The sequence below is a fragment of the Alligator sinensis genome, unplaced genomic scaffold (genome assembly GCF_000455745.1).
Source record: "Alligator sinensis unplaced genomic scaffold, ASM45574v1 scaffold656_1, whole genome shotgun sequence".
NCBI classification, from domain to species: domain Eukaryota; kingdom Metazoa; phylum Chordata; order Crocodylia; family Alligatoridae; genus Alligator; species Alligator sinensis.
The window spans coordinates 1,377,251-1,395,838 of NW_005842333.1; the positions used below are offsets into that span (position 1 = coordinate 1,377,251).

Genomic DNA, 18,588 nt, shown 5'->3' on the forward strand with positions numbered 1-18,588 from the left:
ATTGTTGTTAAACAAACTTCCCGAGTTCCCTATTCACCCAGACCAGCCTGTCCTGGCAAGCCTCGTGTCATAGTAACCTCTGTCTCCCCGCTTCCCGACAACATGTGCGCGCTGTTTCTCAAGGGGGAGAGATCTGCGAGCGCCAGAAAAGCAGGCGGCGTTGCTGGCCTCCGAGTTGTCCTTGTGCTTTTCCTCCCTCTAGTTACTGAGATAAGGAGTCTGTGAAAGACTGTGCAAAGCACCATGTCGGTTTAATCAGCATACGAGGGAGAAACCAGATATGCCCTGTTAGTGCAGTCACAGCCCAAGCATGAAATTAAGTGGAGGTGGGGGTGGGCGCGACTGGGAGAAATGCTCTTCGTCTCCTAGGCGTGGAGCCGAAAGTCCACGGGAAGGGGATTGAATCAGTGTCCTTGCGGAAAGCCTCTTGGAGCCTGGCAGCCCGGGGCTGCTGTGTCTTGCCATTCTTGTGTGTAACCTAAAGTGAGTCATGCTGCAGGGTTTTGTGTGACCGGATTAAATGGCACTTTGGACGGGTGCGCTGTCTGACTGCAGCTCCTGCCCTCTTTTTTTAGAGAGAGGGGAAAAAAAGCAAAACTCATTTTCTAGGCCCATAGCGGGTTGGAGGGTAGGGTGCATTTCCCCCCATAGCCAGGAAGAGCCATGGGGAGGGGGTTCATAAGCTGCAGGGGTGTGTGTGGTGTTCTCCACTGAATGCTGCGGCTGTTTTCCATGCCAGAACTGGCTGCCTTTCAGCGGTGAATGTATCTTATCACACTCTTATCATGGGGGATGTGTGGGGCTTGATTAGTTAACATTTGCAAGAGACTTTGAGTTCCTCTGCTACTGAAGGACAAAGTGCTGGAAGGTTGTTGTGTTCCTGTCTCCTTCAATTCACGTGAAATCCATAGGAAAGTTAACGCAGATGGAGGCTGGACTGCCTCACCTTTGAAGTTGTCTTTTATAAGGCTGATGTGGACAGTCTTTGTAAGGCTTCTTCTGTCTTTATATTGTAGAGCGGAAGGGATTCATGGATTCATAGATGCTAGGGTCGGAAGGGAGCTCAACACGTCATCGAGTCCGACCCCCTGCCTGGGCAGGGTGGGATTAGATGATCCCAGCCAGATGCCTATCCAGTGTGAAGATATATGTGAAGACCCAGGGCCTTGGCTTGAAGGTCTCTGTAAGGCAGGGGTAGGCAATTATTTTGGGTGGAGGACCACTTACTGAGTTTTGGCAAGCCATCGAGGACTGCCTGACAGGCAGCTGGGGCGGATAAATATTAATTTTCTACATTTTTTTAGGGCCCTTTGGGCCAGGTAGAATGGCCTGGCGGGCCACATCTGGCCCACAGGCTGCATTTTGCCCACCCCTGCTGTAAGGGGTCTGGGGCACAGCTCATGCCAGGCCCATGTTGGGTGCTGTCCTGCCGGGAGTTGAAGTATGCACGCATGTGGGCAGTTTTCTGCACACTAATTGCAGGGATTTCAAGGTACTGATTACTCGTTTTCAAAATTACAATGGCTGCTGCTTTGGAGAGGTTATAATGAGTGGATGAGCATGGTGGACAGAGGGGTTAAGAGGGTGGATCTAATGGGCTGGTGAACATGGCAGATTGGGGGTAAGGGAGCAGATCTAATGAACTGGAGATCATGGCAGACGAATAGGGCAGGAAGGCAAGAAGAATGTAAGCGTGTATTTGAGGTGTGTTTTCAAAGTGCCATAAAAAGGTTGGAAAGGATGGCATTGTCCCCACTGGGCAGATGAGGAAAGAGAAGCGCTTAGAGATAAAGCGATTTGCCAGATCTCGCAAGCTGTAGAAGATTTGGGAATAAAACCCAAGTCCCCTGACTCCCTGGCCTCTACTTAATCCTCTAGACCACAGCTGCCCTGAGGAGTCTCAGCTTTATTTGTTTAAAGTGACAGCTGAGGCCTGTCTTGATGCAATGGTGTGGCTGAGCCACTGGCTTTTCTAATGGTTTTGTCTGTTAAACGAGTCATTTCTGGGACTTGGGCAGTAAAAGGAAAAACATTTAGATGAGAATGTAACTCAGATTCTCTACTTTCTCCTCCACCCCCACCCACCCCTCCTAAAAAGTCCTTTTTTACTCTCTAGATTGACTTTTTGACATTGTTTGAATATGCTCCCTTGTGCGTAAAAGCACAGATGTTGTAACTGCAGCAGTATTGAGAAAACATGACAGCTTCATTAGATGGTACTCATTTTCGAAGAATGTGGGATTCAGGAAATTAGATTGATGGAGCTGTGCTACGCAGTGCGGTACTAACCTGTCATGTCTGGATGGGTCTGTGGGCTCAGGAGGACTAAGGAAAACCTGCATCTCTATGACTGAGAGGATGTATGTCATGTTCACTTATTTTCACATATTGTTTTAACATACAGTTAGAAAGGTTGATTTTTAAAAACAATCCAACCTAGCCTTCAAAGCTGCTCAGCTTATTACCTACTTGTGTTGTTGTGCACTTGTTTCTGGCACCCAGGTTTCTTGATTATTATTTTTTTTTCCTCCAAAACTTCAAGTGTAAGTGCATAGTTTTGCCTTTGAACATGCAAATAAGCTAGGTAGGCTATCAGCTTGTCCCTGGGTACATGCCCTTGTTGGGAGGCATGCCACAAATTAGCCCTACACCCTCCCCAAGTGCCACTCCATTGCCTTTCCCCTGCTTTTTGCTCCCTGCCCTGTACTCCCCGCCTGATCTGCTGCTTTGCCTTCTGCTTCCTGCCCACCCTATCTGCTGCTGTCTGATTTGCCATGTGCCGCACAGAGGCTTTGCGTGCCACTTCTGGCATGCATGCTGCAGATTATCCATCCCTTGGGCAATACTGCCTTCCAGTGCATGACTCCTGAGCTAAGGGTCGCAGAAATCTGGCCTGGCATTTGTGCACCCAGGGGTTTGCACATACAAAATCTTACTCCCTGAAAACAGAAATCTGGCAAAAAAATATAAGTATGTAAGTTTGCAGGTTGTTTATGAGCTGCTGGGATAAACTCCCAGCGAAAACCAACATCGTGGCACTGCAGTTTAGGGGTTCACTCTGTGCACTGAAGAATTTGGCATTCTCTTGGCAGCATTGGATCAGCGGCCACAAATATTGCTGAGAGCATGGTCAGAGTTTGCATCCTGCTAACCGTTGCTTAGGTCAAAGCTGTGGGGGTCTGCTGGGAAAAGGGCTTCAGGACACCATGTCAGGGAGATGATGGTCCAAGGCCATTTTTTATTTATTTTTTTTTGGTGGGTTATAAGCCAGGCTTCTCAGACTAGAGGTATACGCTGCCCTTCTGATGACTGCAGAAGTTTATGCCCTCCAAGAGTAAGCTGTACTTGGGTCAGAGACAGGACCATGTACCCAAAACTAAGAAAAAAAAGGTGACTCCTGGTGGCACGAGAACGTGTGTGGTCTAGGGGAGGGTATCCTATGCCCATGGAAACTGTGGTGTGATCCAGTGCACGTTCCTACCAAGGCCATTGTCACAGAATCGGAGTGGGGCTGGATCCATCTGGGATCTAACATTTTGCTGGAAATTAACATTCGAATCTGTTCCATTTTTGTGAGTCCGTTCCATTTCGTGCCTTGAAAGATGCTTCAAGGCAAAACCACTCTTGATGCTCAAGGGATGTTTTAGACCTTTTGGCTCTAGTAGTAACTGTTACTTACTCTGAGAATTGTTTAATCAGCGCTGTTGCGTGTGTTTAGTCTCTCAGCTAGATAGCCCCGTTTTGTTTAGAGAGCGAAGGGGTGTGCAATAACGTGACTGTGACACTTGTTCTAATTGTACAAGGAGGGTTGATAAAATATAACCTCTCCTTTTATGGCTGTCTTGTTTCAGTGTCTTGGTGAAAGCCAGGAAGATTGAAACGGGGCTGAAAGGCATGTTCACGTTTTGAATCCTTGCTGCCTTGCTTTTAATGATCCCTTTTGGTGACCAGGCTGTTTCACAACAGTAAATTGGTTAGTAACACAGAGGCAGATTCTGCTTTTAGTGGCTTTGGTGTCAGCCCAGAGTGGTTCAGCTGGCTTCAGTGGATGCTTTGTGTTTACGGTGGGGTAACTCAGGACATGGTCTAGCCATTTGTCTGAACATGGGAGCCGTGTAGTCCCACTGATTAGCAAGGAGAACAGCCTGCTGATTTCTCTCTCTGTTCCTACCTGAGCCTGTAATACTCTACAAACATGTTGTTCGTCCTTTAGATTCGAAGATGACCATGACATCACCTACAGACATATCAAAGTGAGCGCAAGAATGGCTCTGAACCAGCTCAAACTGTGACCTGCATAGATAGTGTGGTCATAGATGACAAGAGACTGCATGTTGAGATGGTACAGCGTGGACTTGGAGGTTAGCTTGAATTAGTTGCACTTGACCTGGTGAGAAGCACCTCCTGCTCCCAGACGGGAGACATGTGCCTTCTGCCTGATGCCTACCTCACCAGTGAGGACATGAGAGAGGTACAGGGTCTCTGCCTCATATGCTGACAGATATCTGGACTCTTGTGATTGCCCTGTCCATAGGCAAGGGTGAGTGGGACTGCGGTGGAGGTAGATGGGAACGTGAAATAACCGCAGCCTGGCATAGTTAAACAGAGAAAACGTGGTAAGGGCTGGATCCTTGGGAATGCAAATCATGGCAGGTGGGTTAGCATTAGAAAACAAACCTGCGCTTGGCTCCTGGGGAGTCTTACTTCACTGATCCCAGAGAGGTGAATTTTCCAACCCGCCAGCCAGCCTGTCCTGCTCTGGGTTGTATGAGGCAGCTCTGGGCTTGTGGGAGCCTACAGATTGCAAAACACTTTCCAAATTCTTTTCTTCCCTCCGGGTGAAATAATCTGCGGCATTCAGACAGCGGGAAATGGAAGTGACTGAAAAATAAAAGAATAGTGTCAGGAAATAGCACCATGCACTTTCCCACTCCCAGCTGGGAAATGACAACACTTCATTCACCTGCATGAGACCTGTCATTCGTTCAGCTTCTACCCCCCATTCCTACTCAGAGCTGCCTCCAACCCTCCCCCCGCCGTTCCTGGCTGTGTACCCTGCAGACCAGACGGTATCTGGAAGTGCTGTTCAGGAAGGTGTTAGTCAAGGCTGCATTTAACAGTACGAATCTCAGAATTAAGACTTGGAAAAAACAATCATTGAGTTTAAACCTTCCATGAAGACGCCTGTGCAAATGGCTTGTTATATATATTTTTTACATTCCTCTAGTTACATTTTGCAAGTAACTCAAAACACCTCCCCTTGTCTCATTTTTATGGGAAATGCTGCTTTTCTACCCAGATCACAATGCAATGTTTCAGTCAAGTTCTGAATCCAATGTGTAATGTATCAAAGCAAGACTGCCAGGGAAAAGCTGACCACTTGGACAGGTGCTCTTCATTTTTATAGAGGTCTTTTTTTCTTTTATTTCCCTCTTTTGAGTGCATGTAAACCTCTTCATGCAGGGGCTGGCCTCTTTAGACAGGTGTCAGACTGAGGAGGGCTGGTCTTATATTTCACTTCATTTTTCTTTAATGGGCATGAAAGTGCAATGAAGTAAATGAGTTCAGTCGATCTTCCTCCTTCCTCTTCCATCTCCTTCACTCTTCTCTGGAGGGATGTTCTGCAGCGAGTCAGATCATAACTTGCTAAAAAGGATGTGCCTCACTTTATAACCTTGAACCTGGAGAAGTTCATTCTCATTTCCACTAAGGCCAATTCACACTACTTGAACCTTTGTAAAAACATCTCTAGAGCGAGTGTCCAGTGCAAGAGCCGTGTAAAGGAGCTCTTCTGTTGGGTCACAGAATCATAGAAGAGTAGGGTTGGAAGGGACCTTGGGGGGTTGGACTTGATGGTCTCCCTTCCTCTCCCCCAAGGCAGGATCGTCCCTATCTAAACCATCCTAGACAAGTGTTTGTCTAACCTGTTCTTAAAACTGCACAAACCAACCTTCTTGACCAACTACTAGGCACAATGCCTGAGCTTGTCAAAAACTCCAAACTTGCCACAGCAAAATTCATATAAATTCTTTACTCAGAATTTTTCTATGCTGCTTTTAGAGGCCTTACACACTGAGGAAAAAGAGGAATAGTGTGGGATGGTGCATGAGGTAGAAGGAGGAATCATAGGGGCAAGTAGGAAAAAAACAATTTAGATTAAATACTGGGGAAAAATTTCCAGCTGTTTGTATTTCTAGAACAGCCTCCTGGGTAGGGGATGTGTGGGGAGGGATGATGATGGAACTGCTGTGGTTTCCAAAAAGTAAACGGAGCTGGACAAAGCACCGGTGAACAAGATGTGTACAGACAGGAAAATGGAGTGTGATGATGCGTCTCTCCTTGGATCATCTCTGATGCACTAACTCTGCTGGGTAGCTGGCTAAACAAGTGTTTTGTGAGCCTGCTGAGCTGCCATTCTCTTCAGAGCATGACTCCAGCTGACTGCTGGGAACTGCTGGCTGCTGATGGACAACAGTGGTGTGTGAATGTGTTCACCCTTTTTGACCAGTGAGGTAGTGCCTATCTGCAAGAAGAACATTCTGAGTTTAAGTATCACCAACAGCAGAAGTCCCAGATTGCTTCTGTGGCTAGGGACAGACATTCGAAAAGTCTGAGCCTGAATTGATTCAATCTTTGCAGGCTAGTCTAACCTGACAAGGCTAAATCACTTTGTAACTTCACAGACATCCCAGAAATGTAAGCACATGCCTGCAGTGGCTGAGGCTAGAAGCCGGGGGGAGGGGAGGGCACTAGAGGAACCCTCCCTTCCTTTCCACAGCAATGAGCTGAGGGGTGCATGGCCAGGCCCTGGCGGGATGCTCTGATTAGCTCAGCAGGGAATTGATAACAGTGTTTATCATTCCTAACTCAGTGTTTATCACCTCATTAAGAAAACAACGGAGGGACATTACCAGCTAGCTACCTGTTGAGTCTGCCTGTTGATTCAGCATGGACTGTAGCCAGCATGTGGTCTTCTAGCTAATACACAGATACCTCCTCAGCAAGGCAGAGGGGAGGAGGGAATTCCTGCTTAGCAGGAAGGGGGAGGGGGAAGCTGCTGCCAGGGAACAGAGGGGAGGGGCCAGCCCTGCTGTGGAGCAGAGAGCCCCGCTCAGCCCAAAGAGCATGCTGGGATGCTGGGGGAGTCTGTTTTATTTTAAGCCAGGAAGGGGTCTGGTTTGATCCAAACCAGTTAAGTCTGATTCAACCAGCTTTATCTCAAACTGGTTTCAGCCATTTTCAAACTGGTTTATGTGCACTGAACATCTGTTCTGTTATAGGTTTAAACCAGTTTCTGATCACTTAAACCAGTTTATGTGTAACCTCTGTCCCTGGCCTTTAGGATTGTGGGTGCCATGGCAGGGCATGTAGTCAAAGCTTTTCATTGGAAGTTGGCTTTGTGTGTCATGTGCTTTTACTGCAACTCCAGGAGTCCCCCAGTGGATGCTGAGATGGCTACATGGATTGGCTGTAGATGTTTGGTAGATCGTTCCTGAATATGGAGGAGTGAAGGGAAGAAATCAACATTGCTAATAATCAGATTCAGAATAGTTTAGAAACCACATTTCAGAAATTCTCCTGGCTGCAGATGTGCTCTGTAAGTTCAGGAGCATCCCAGGAAATGACTTTTTTCCCTCTTTCCAGTGAAGTTGGTGACAAATCATTCTTCCAGACCAAGTTGAGTAGTCCCTTCCTATTACCGTCATGCCACAACTCCAGAAAAACATCACCTTAGCACAGAGGTTTCCAGCCCCCAGGGTTGGCTGCCAGTCCGCAGGAGGGTTGGCTGCCGACTGGAAGTCTGGAAATGACCGGCATACTGCAGACTAGTGGCCAACTCCTTTTTTTTTTTTTTTTTTTTTTTAGTTATATTGAGTACAAAAAAGTGTTGGCTGTCGGCCCACAGTATGCCTGTCACTTCCAGTCCGCAGTTTGCCAGTCAATGGTCTAAAAAGGTTGGGAACCACTACCGTAGTACATTAAGACCAAGAAGTTGAGATTGGTGGCACTGGCAAAGCAATTTACTGTGGACAGTAAGATCCTCAGACTTTTTAAGTCCTTAAAAGCAGATTATCTTCTGTATTCGCTTCTAATTAGAATTTAAAAATAAACCAGGAAAATCTCAGCTGTCAGCTGAGCCACAGATCTGTCACGAGATGTGATGCTTGCTGTAGTTGTCTGAAGCCTGAACAACACGGAGGGGTTGATGCCTTGTGATGATCTTGAGGTTCCTCAAGAATTACCATCTACTACTTGGAGTGCCCACAGTTTCAGCACTGGTGGGCTCGTCTACCCCCGTTTGCAATTCCTCTGTAATCTTGTGGTTCAGTTCTAATGTTGGATCCTGAAAATACTTTCTGTAATTACAAAATATGCAAGGCAGGAACTTTTGCCCTTCCACCAAGCATGTCTACTGGAGTGAAACATTGGTGTCTAGTCCCAGTCCCTGTGGCCAGTGCTGGTGTATTACAAAGGAGGCAATATTTCATTTGGAGTTCAGGGTTTCCCCCAGTAGCACTTGCATATACAGCCCCAGAGCCCAGCACATAATCCACATGTACGAGATTCTGGGCCAGATTCACAATGGAGTTCAATGGAGCTATGCTGATTTATGCTAACTGACAAACTTGGCATGTGGACCTAAGATAATGTAAAGCCCTCAGTTTATGTTTTTATCAGACCTATACTGTATGGAGGCTCATTATCCCAGCATCCAGAGCCAGCTGTAGGAATTGGAGGGGGGCTTCGACTAGGTTAGTTCTGGAGTGGGGCCCTATGCCTTTACTCTCTCCTGTCAGACATACAAATTTCTGCGTGTTGTGATCTTGTATCGTTCCCAGTGAGGTGATATCTTCTCAGCACACAGCTATGACACTACAGTGCATGCCTGAAAAGAAATAGGAGGCTTTAGCTTGTAGGATGCAGGGCCACATGTGTGAAAATCAATACAGTCCCTCCCAGGACTGCAAGAGAGTGAGTTCACCTTAACTTGGGCTCCCCCCTTCCCTGTGGCTGCATGGGCTGTAGGTGTTGAAAGCTGGCTCTGGTGCCTAAGATCCTTCAGACTGTTTCTGTCTGAGCCTCTGCATCATGTGTAATGAACCGACTGGCTCACACATGAATCCTATTAATATCTGTCTGTATTCCTGTCCTTTCTGAATTACTTCCAGGGTGTTTCATAGTGTGCAGGAACCAGGCTGAGTTTTGTTTTGGAGCGTTTATAAGCACGGAGCACAGCAGGTGCCTCTGCTGCCTACCCTCCAGCAGCTGCTTCTCCCCTCCACCCTATGTCATTTTGCATTCCTCAGGTCTCCACCCAGCACCAGAGCCCCCAACTCGCCTGGCCTTCGGCTTGATTAAGCCCTGCAGGAATTGTATTGCTCGGCTACAGGGCAAATCAGCATGCAGTAGTCAGGTATTTTCCTGGCCTGCTTCTTTTTTAAGAATGACTAACTATTCAAAGGTTAGTGAATTATGTCATAATCAATTAACATTGCTGACTGCATCCCATTTTGCCTCAGAATGCAGTGCAGCTATGGGGTATAAACTTGGGGCTTCACCACATCCTTAGGACCAATATGTCACAGGTCCTAACAACAGCTACAAGAGAGAGTGAGACTGATCCTCTATAACTGGTTTGGTCACTTATATCTGTGCGGGACTGCGTAGAGACAGCATGCGTGCCTGTGTGGACAAGGTATGCAGCTGGACTGAGTGATTCAGGTTGTACTCCTGGCGCTGCCACTGATCTATTCTGTGACCTTGGTCAAATCACTTCCCCCCCCCCATTTGCCTTCATGCCTTTTTTGAGTCATCTGTCCACTTGGATTGAAAGGGCTGCTTTCTTATTATGCTAGCACAGTATCTACCGCGTTAAGGCTGTGTACTTAATTGGGGCCTATAAACATCTGTAATAAAAGTCATGTTAGCTCTACTGATCTTGTATCCTCACTAACATTTATACTTCATGCTGGTATAAATGACTACAGAAGGCACCATCAAATAGAGAATATATATATATATATATATATATTTTTTTTTTTGCACGTGTGTGCAGAATAGACCCGATATGAACCATTTCCCATCAGAAACTCCCGTTCTGTAGAAAATAAACTTCTTAAAATACTTTGATTTCAGTGAAGTTTTGATTTGTACAATTCTTTTTGAATGATCCTTCAGAAAGAGAATTTTGAAGTATTCAGGCATCAGCCAGATTTAAAACAAAATAAGATTTCAACTTACTTAAACCTGAGAAATGAAATACCTGCCCTCCAAATAACCCTACGTACACAGTACTGCGGAGGTGGCCATCGCGTGGCACGGACACGAGTAACAAGGGCAACCTCTGTGTGTCATCTCTCTCCTGTCAGACATACAAATTTCTGCGTGTTGTGATCTTGTATCGTTCCCAGTGAGGTGATATCTTCTCAGCACACAGCTATGACACTACAGTGCATGCCTGAAAAGAAATAGGAGGCTTTAGCTTGTAGGATGCAGGGCCACATGTGTGAAAATCAATACAGTCCCTCCCAGGACTGCAAGAGAGTGAGTTCACCTTAACTTGGGCTCCCCCCTTCCCTGTGGCTGCATGGGCTGTAGGTGTTGAAAGCTGGCTCTGGTGCCTAAGATCCTTCAGACTGTTTCTGTCTGAGCCTCTGCATCATGTGTAATGAACCGACTGGCTCACACATGAATCCTATTAATATCTGTCTGTATTCCTGTCCTTTCTGAATTACTTCCAGGGTGTTTCATAGTGTGCAGGAACCAGGCTGAGTTTTGTTTTGGAGCGTTTATAAGCACGGAGCACAGCAGGTGCCTCTGCTGCCTACCCTCCAGCAGCTGCTTCTCCCCTCCACCCTATGTCATTTTGCATTCCTCAGGTCTCCACCCAGCACCAGAGCCCCCAACTCGCCTGGCCTTCGGCTTGATTAAGCCCTGCAGGAATTGTATTGCTCGGCTACAGGGCAAATCAGCATGCAGTAGTCAGGTATTTTCCTGGCCTGCTTCTTTTTTAAGAATGACTAACTATTCAAAGGTTAGTGAATTATGTCATAATCAATTAACATTGCTGACTGCATCCCATTTTGCCTCAGAATGCAGTGCAGCTATGGGGTATAAACTTGGGGCTTCACCACATCCTTAGGACCAATATGTCACAGGTCCTAACAACAGCTACAAGAGAGAGTGAGACTGATCCTCTGTAACTGGTTTGGTCACTTATATCTGTGCGGGACTGCGTAGAGACAGCATGCGTGCCTGTGTGGACAAGGTATGCAGCTGGACTGAGTGATTCAGGTTGTACTCCTGGCGCTGCCACTGATCTATTCTGTGACCTTGGTCAAATCACTTCCCCCCCCCCATTTGCCTTCATGCCTTTTTTGAGTCATCTGTCCACTTGGATTGAAAGGGCTGCTTTCTTATTATGCTAGCACAGTATCTACCGCGTTAAGGCTGTGTACTTAATTGGGGCCTATAAACATCTGTAATAAAAGTCATGTTAGCTCTACTGATCTTGTATCCTCACTAACATTTATACTTCATGCTGGTATAAATGACTACAGAAGGCACCATCAAATAGAGAATATATATATATATATATAATTTTTTTTTTTGCACGTGTGTGCAGAATAGACCCGATATGAACCATTTCCCATCAGAAACTCCCGTTCTGTAGAAAATAAACTTCTTAAAATACTTTGATTTCAGTGAAGTTTTGATTTGTACAATTCTTTTTGAATGATCCTTCAGAAAGAGAATTTTGAAGTATTCAGGCATCAGCCAGATTTAAAACAAAATAAGATTTCAACTTACTTAAACCTGAGAAATGAAATACCTGCCCTCCAAATAACCCTACGTACACAGTACTGCGGAGGTGGCCATCGCGTGGCACGGACACAAGTAACAAGGGCAACCTCTGTGTGTCATGCAGCAGCCTGGGGAGGGGACAGGGAGCAGAGGGAGAAATAGGGCAGGAAGCAGAAAGCAAAGCAGCAAATTGGGCAGGGAGCATATGGTGGGAGCAGAAAGCAGCAGCAGCTTGGGCAGTGGAAGGGGATCAGAATGACACTTTGGGAGTGTGTTGGACACATCTGTGATACACCTGCCAAAAAGGCTGGCTCCTATTGCATTAGTGTATCCATCAATCGTTCTCAGCCTTCTTAGACTCAAGGCACCTCTTAGAAAATGCCGTCTCTTAGCTTTCACTTGTTTTTTGGCGACTGAAAAAATAATAGTAATTCTGTTGCAAAGAGCTCGGACCATAACAAGGCAGAATGGTTTTGACACTCAGGATTCCTATTTGAAATCTCTGGGTTTATCCTTCGAATCATGGGTAGTGCTTGCACATCAAGCAACGCTAATATCATGTGGTGCCCATAAAAGGAGGTGCTGCGATACCATGGTTGAGAATAGCTGGTATACATTTGTATCGGTGCTTGATCTAAAAGTAAGTAGTTGTCTGATGGAGAGGCCACTACACCAGGGTCAAGAGCGCTGTGCTCTGTTACCAGCTCTGCTACTGACCTAGTGATCAGTCCTGGTCAGGATGCTTGACTCTTCTACGCTTTGGTTTCTGTCTGAAGAGCTGCGCTGGTGTGCCAGTCAACCTGCTGAAAACCGAGAGTGCGTATTGAATACGTTAAAGGGCTAACATTCGTATTTATGGGCATGTAGAAAAAAAGATATGATTTAGTCCCTTCTCTTTTGCAATAGCCATTTAAAACCTGCATTAAGAAACGAGACTCCTTAAATTAAAAACTACAACAAAACTCCAAAGCAAATAAACAGAGCGGTCCCATGCAGATACACAAATAGCTTCCTCGTGGATGTGAGCTCCGCTGGAGCCGATGCTCCAGCCACTCTGGCAACACACTCACGCTTATGCTAACGGTTCCAACCTGTTAATCTGAAAATGCTGTATTCCGATCTTCGGCCAGTTTTTAAATAGCAAGTCAAGAGAGAAGCCACGTTTGTCTGGAGACGCAGGCAGCCGAGCCAAGTTTGAGATAATGCTGTTTGCTGGAGTGTCCACACAGCACTGACAGAGACACTTCCAAGAACCAGAACTCCCCCCTTCTTCGGATCATCCACCCATCTGAATAGCCTGGTCCCTGGATGTTGGCTTTAAAGGTGACTTTTTTCAATCAGGCAGATAAATGCTTACTTTAATGGCAGGAGGGGGGAGAAAAAATTGGCAGCTCAGACAGAGAAGGCTCTTTGTTTTCGCCTGCGCTGCTGAGCCAGTGATCCTGACCCGCTGTGATTGTCTGTAAAAGGAGCTGCTTAAAAAGATTGAACTGGTTGACACTCACTGCTTGTTCCTGTGCGAGGTGGAGATCAGGCTGTAATGACAGGTACAACAGGGCTGTGATGACAGATTCATTCAGACAATATTCTAAGGTTGCCCATAGCCCTTAGGCTGTCATCAGGCATTTGGCAGGACCTGTGTTTGCGGGAGGGAGTGAATGGGCCCTCGGGAAGTAGGATGCCAACGAAGGAGGTAAAGCAGGTTGCTCAGGTCATGTTAGATGGGTAAGGAAGATGCCTCACCACCAGTGATGGGGCTGTAGTGCTTTGCGTCTTGGATATTTTAGGGACATTGGATTTACGAGAAGGTGAAACATGAAAATGCAGTGACATGAAGATAGCAGTATGGCCTGGTTTGCATCTTCATGGAGTCTCAGAAGCACCCAGGAGGGACTTGACAGCAGGGACCCAGCATTTTGGTATGTTGGATCCATCGTGTCTTGGAACCTTTCACTTTAAGGATCTCAAAGTGATTCACCAGGTCCCCCATGCTTGTCTCATGCTTGGAAATTGGATTGGCCACCTAGGCCCCAGAACATCCTTGCCAAGTTGGAAAGTGGTTTTCTTCATGTACTGCAGATGGTAGAATGAGACACTGGCTTGATTCTGCACTCGGTCAACACCTACATAAAACCGGAGCATCTCCCAGGGTGCTGTTGAGGCCAGGGTCTGGTTCAAAGGGATGGGGGAAAGGACTCTTCTGAAGCTGTCTGTTAGTCCCAAGGGTGAACTGGGAAGAGCACATAAAGTCCTAGGTCATGACCAGGGATCCTGGTTTTCTCTGATTTAAAAAAAAAAAAAAAATCCCCAATTTTTGGTTTTAAAAAAAAAAGTAACTCAAAATCCACATTTTTTCAGTGATTTTAAAATGAAGCGCCACTATATGTATATAAATATAAAAGTGGTGTTTCATTTTAATAATGGAAAGAGATGGATTTGGGGTTACTTTTTTAACCCCAAAAATTGGGGATTTTTTTTTTTTTTTCAGAGAAAACCAGGATCCCTGGTCATGACCCCCTCACACCATTAGTTAGCAACCCAGTTGAAAATGATCCACCTACTTGCTTTTCATGCCATCCAGGAAGAGCACGCACCAACTGCAGAAACTTCCTCAGCCTGACAAAGGGTTTTTAAACCCGAAAACTTGCTTAAAGATTTTTTCCCCAACTATTTAAGTAGGTCTAATAAAAAAATATCAGATTCACCCAAAGAACCGTGTATGCCACCTACTTAAAAGCCTTTTAACTCCTTCAGGCCCGCTTCCCCAAGAATTCAGCCAGGGCTGCTGCTACCCGTGAACACCTGTTATCAACCTCCCAACGGATGAGCTGCGGTAGGATATGCCGGTGGCATCTGGTGTCCTTGCAAGCGCTCCTAACTGATGCCTTGTTGCATCCTCTGGTCCATTTGCCCCTTGTGGCATCATAGGATGAATATCTACATCCATTGAGCTCTTAGAATCAAGAAAATTGGAGGAGACCTTGAATCAAATGTGCTGCTCTGCAAAGGCTCCATCCAAGTTTGTCCTCATTTGTTAGACGCTTTGACAAGTTAAACAGAGGCTGAGATTAAATATGAATGGGGCCTATGTTGGAAAGATCAACCTTGGAGACATTTAAAAAAAAAAAAAAAAAAAAAGTTAAGTCAACAGAAAGGTCACCTGACTAATGAGAGAGGCATCGAGGCACGTGGGCTGCCGCGGCTGCTCTCATCAGGGCATGCTGTGGAGCAGGGTGAAGGGGGGCCCTGAAGTGGACATGGCAAATCCCATGTTAGCACAGTCATTCTAGCGGGGGCAGCATGAGGAGCTGTAGGGGAGCTGCTCCCAGGGTGTGGAGCTGCAGCTGCAGAAACATAGCATCATTTTAGGGTTTCTTAATAGCTTGGCTTCCTAAGGAACATAAAACCCTCCTCGTTCCTAGGCGACTTGCATGCAAGTCAATTAGTGGATCCTTTCCATGTTGACAGATTTCATATTTCTCGTTCTTTCTAGCTATTAATGAGTAGGCTGTTGAACACAATCTTTTTCCCATTCATTATCATTATTTATCACCTGATTTGTCTGATGCTACAGTGGGTGTCCATACATATTCCTGGCAAATCCACACACGGTTTATAAGCAGACCAGTACAAACATGAGGTCATGCCAGGGACTTCAGTGGAGTTCATCCAGAGTTATATCGGGGCAGATTTGGGCTGTGAGCTTTTAGGTTGTCTCGAAGTCACATTGTGGTCAGTGATTGCACAGTGGTTGGTTGCTGTTTGTTGTTTGGTGTTTTTTCCAAAAAAAGAAAAGTTAATTCCAGTGTGTATTCCTTCATCTCGAGAGTGTGTTAGAAATAGGTGAAATCCTTCAGTAAAGCAGTGTAAATCTGGACTGACTGTGCTGGAATCAGCAGCATTACACAGGGTGGTTTTGTGAGGCTGGGTTTACTCTGCTCACGTTTCAAATAAAGTTACTATGAGAGGGGACGGGAGCGTTTTTTCACCAAGTGAAGTTATGTTCAGATCTGCTGTTTTGCTGAATCCAAACATTTTTGGGGAGAGAATGGTTTTCTGATGCGTGTCATTGGGAAGGTCGGTGCTAGAGAGACGCACCACGGCTTGCTTTCTTGCCTTTTTGGGGGTGGGGAGCACGGGCTTGAAACACCGAGGTTCTCTTGCTGTCAGTGTGATCTGGACTGCAAAACTCTTTGAGTTGGGGATGGCAGAAGTGTGAACCTGGCACGTTCTCATCCCAAGCAAATGCCCCATCCCACACTCACTTTGTGGGAGCAGAAAGTTCAGCTTTTGATTTAAAACCAGAGTCACTTTTTGCTTTTGTGAAAACACTTGGAAGATTTTGTTTTCATTCCATTGAAGAAGGAAAATGGGTTTTGAAACCTTGACAGTTGCTGAAATGAAATTGCCGTCTCCTGATAAGCTCTAGTTACCAAGCTACATCCACAAAGCCTACCCTCTCTGTACTGGAAAGTGCACTTGCTATCTTCCTAGCAGGGTATATCAGTATCTGAAATGCATTTGTGTGTGTGCTATAAAACCAGAATCTTCACACACAATCTACAGGAATGCTCCATGATGAAATTTGCACCCACTCTCTGGCACACCCTTGCCTCGTATCATGAATAGAGGCCAATAATACACAGTAGTAAGGCTGCCTCAGGTGGGGAAAGGTTGTAGAAATGGGCATGATTTAAAATCTCAGATCTAAGACCTCCTAATTTTTGTGCAAGGACGTTATGATTTATGTCTTTGGATTTGGTTTTCAGTTTGGTGGTTAGATCCTGAGTCAGGAGGGTCCAGCTTTCTGGATCCAGTTGGGATGAGGACTAGGAGAATAGGAGTTTCATGATACCAGCTGATCCTGTGCAATTTTCACCATTGCTGTTGCTGCACCTCTAGCAAAAGCATCTCATGAGATTCCAGCATCGACAGACTCAATTCTGGGGTCCAGGTTTGATTAGTGCTCAGCTCCTAACTCTGAGCCTTTGCCAAAAATGAATCTGAAACCAGAATCTGACACCATCATCTTTGCTTAGATCTGAGCAGTGGTTCTCAAATATTTTTTGCAGGGGGCACGTGTATGCTTTTAAGTTTGTTATACTGCTGTGTACCCCCATGGTTCTGTTATGGATAGTAAAAAAACAATACATTACTACAAACACACGGTGACCTCTCCAACAACCTAAGAGAGCCTATAGAACTGTCTTTCCTTTTCCTACATTTTTATTTCCCCTTTTCCCACTCCTTCCTCACATACTTTCTTTGGAGCATGTATACATAACCCATTTGAGAAACGCTGGATTAAAAGGCTCCAAATACTGTGCTTCTGCGGCCATCAGAGACTTGCACAGACTTTTGGCACAATAACAATCTAATGCATCATCAACATTTTCAATGTTGGATAATTGGGATGCTTCCAAACTGATTTCAAAGCCAAGCAAAGCAATGTCCCTGGCTGCTGCGCATTGCAACATTTTGCAGCGGGTATTGGAGCAGTTTGTGGCATGTGACTTGCATGTCCGAGAACTAAGAGGCATGTTACACACAATCTTTTAGGCTTGACAGGTCACTTAAACTGTGTCATGACGTTGCTAGAATGCATGTGTGTGACATGCCTGTCATTTCATTAACATGCATACCACAGGAGCCTGCAGCCTACTCCATCAGACAGGCACACAATGAGATTCAGACCGTTGTACCTTCTTTCTCCTATCCCGTGTCTGTTTTTCTCCCGTAGATAGTTAGCTCTAATGTGAGGGCTGTCTTTCTAGGTGTTTTTGTGCAGCATCCAGTGTAGGGGTCCCTGATCGGCAGTGGGACTCACTGCTGCCATCCAGGTGCTGGGAGGAAGGAGGAAAGCATCATGGAACTGTTGGGGGGGTCTTGAGGAGGATGGGAAGGAAATGATTTCTTGCTGTAGGGAGGGATCCTGGCAAGATTCAAACAGCTTGGACTTGGATATGCTTTAGGTGAGCGCCCAGACTTTCACTTTACTCACCTCTGCCCTGAGTGCTCAGGTGGGATTTTCACTGCATTACATGTGCAGTTGACATTTTTTCTTTTTATGGTCAATACACTCAGCACATGCTGTCCTAATGGGCTGTTTTAGTGCAATTAGATATTCAATGTCAGGAGTAGATAAAGAGCAAATACTTATGGGATAGGGGGTGGGGATGGGAGGATGGCACTCAAGCAGTCAAAGTCTTCCTTATCTAAAATGCTATTTTAGGGCACTTAACGGTGCAAGACGGGTGGCAGCGTAGAACCTGTCTGGGCTCAGTGGGGTTTTCGTTCTGGTGTGTCCGTATTTCCACTTCATCCTTTTCCTTTGTCCTTGGTTGCACAGCTGCCCCGTGGTCATTCCCAGGTAGAAGCAACTCTCACGTGACCTCGCTGTTGGCACATCTGCATTTTGTTGAATCATTTTATTGTTACGGTTGGTTTTCCTTCTTTTCACAGAAAGCTAAGAACGTGAGTGGATGGATGGGTGGATAAGAGAAAAGAACAATTGGAGCTAAAAGGGGAAAATGCAGTTTTGTGATCTGTATCCTGTGTACACACCGTCTTGGGCTTCTAAATGTTTTTGAAAATCCCAGTAGGGGCCTATGTGCTGCTGTTAGCATGAAAGTACCTTTAAAATTTAACTCTCTCTGGCTTCAGTGTCCAGGTAGTCAGCTTGCCTGATATCATATGCTCTCTTGGTTTCATAGGAAAATAGGGCAGGTATGGACTTCACAAGGTCATCTAGTTCAGCCCTGCTTAAGTCAGGGGCAGCCCTGA

General features: G+C 45.9%; 1 protein-coding gene across 8 annotated transcripts in view; it reads left to right on the top strand.

The window, feature by feature from the left end:
- The window catches only part of LOC102374831 (fibroblast growth factor receptor-like 1), a 240,714-nt gene that overhangs the window by 37,866 nt on the left and 184,260 nt on the right, over nt 1-18,588 (top strand). The window contains exon 1 of one of the 8 annotated variants that reach the window (XM_025210086.1): nt 4,134-4,361. The exons of the other annotated variants lie outside the window; for them this stretch is intronic. Coding sequence (XP_025065871.1) covers nt 4,340-4,361 — 22 coding nt within the window. The 5' untranslated portion in view covers nt 4,134-4,339. Of the gene's footprint in view, nt 1-4,133; nt 4,362-18,588 lie in introns of those variants that run through there. 8 annotated transcript variants of the gene reach the window in all.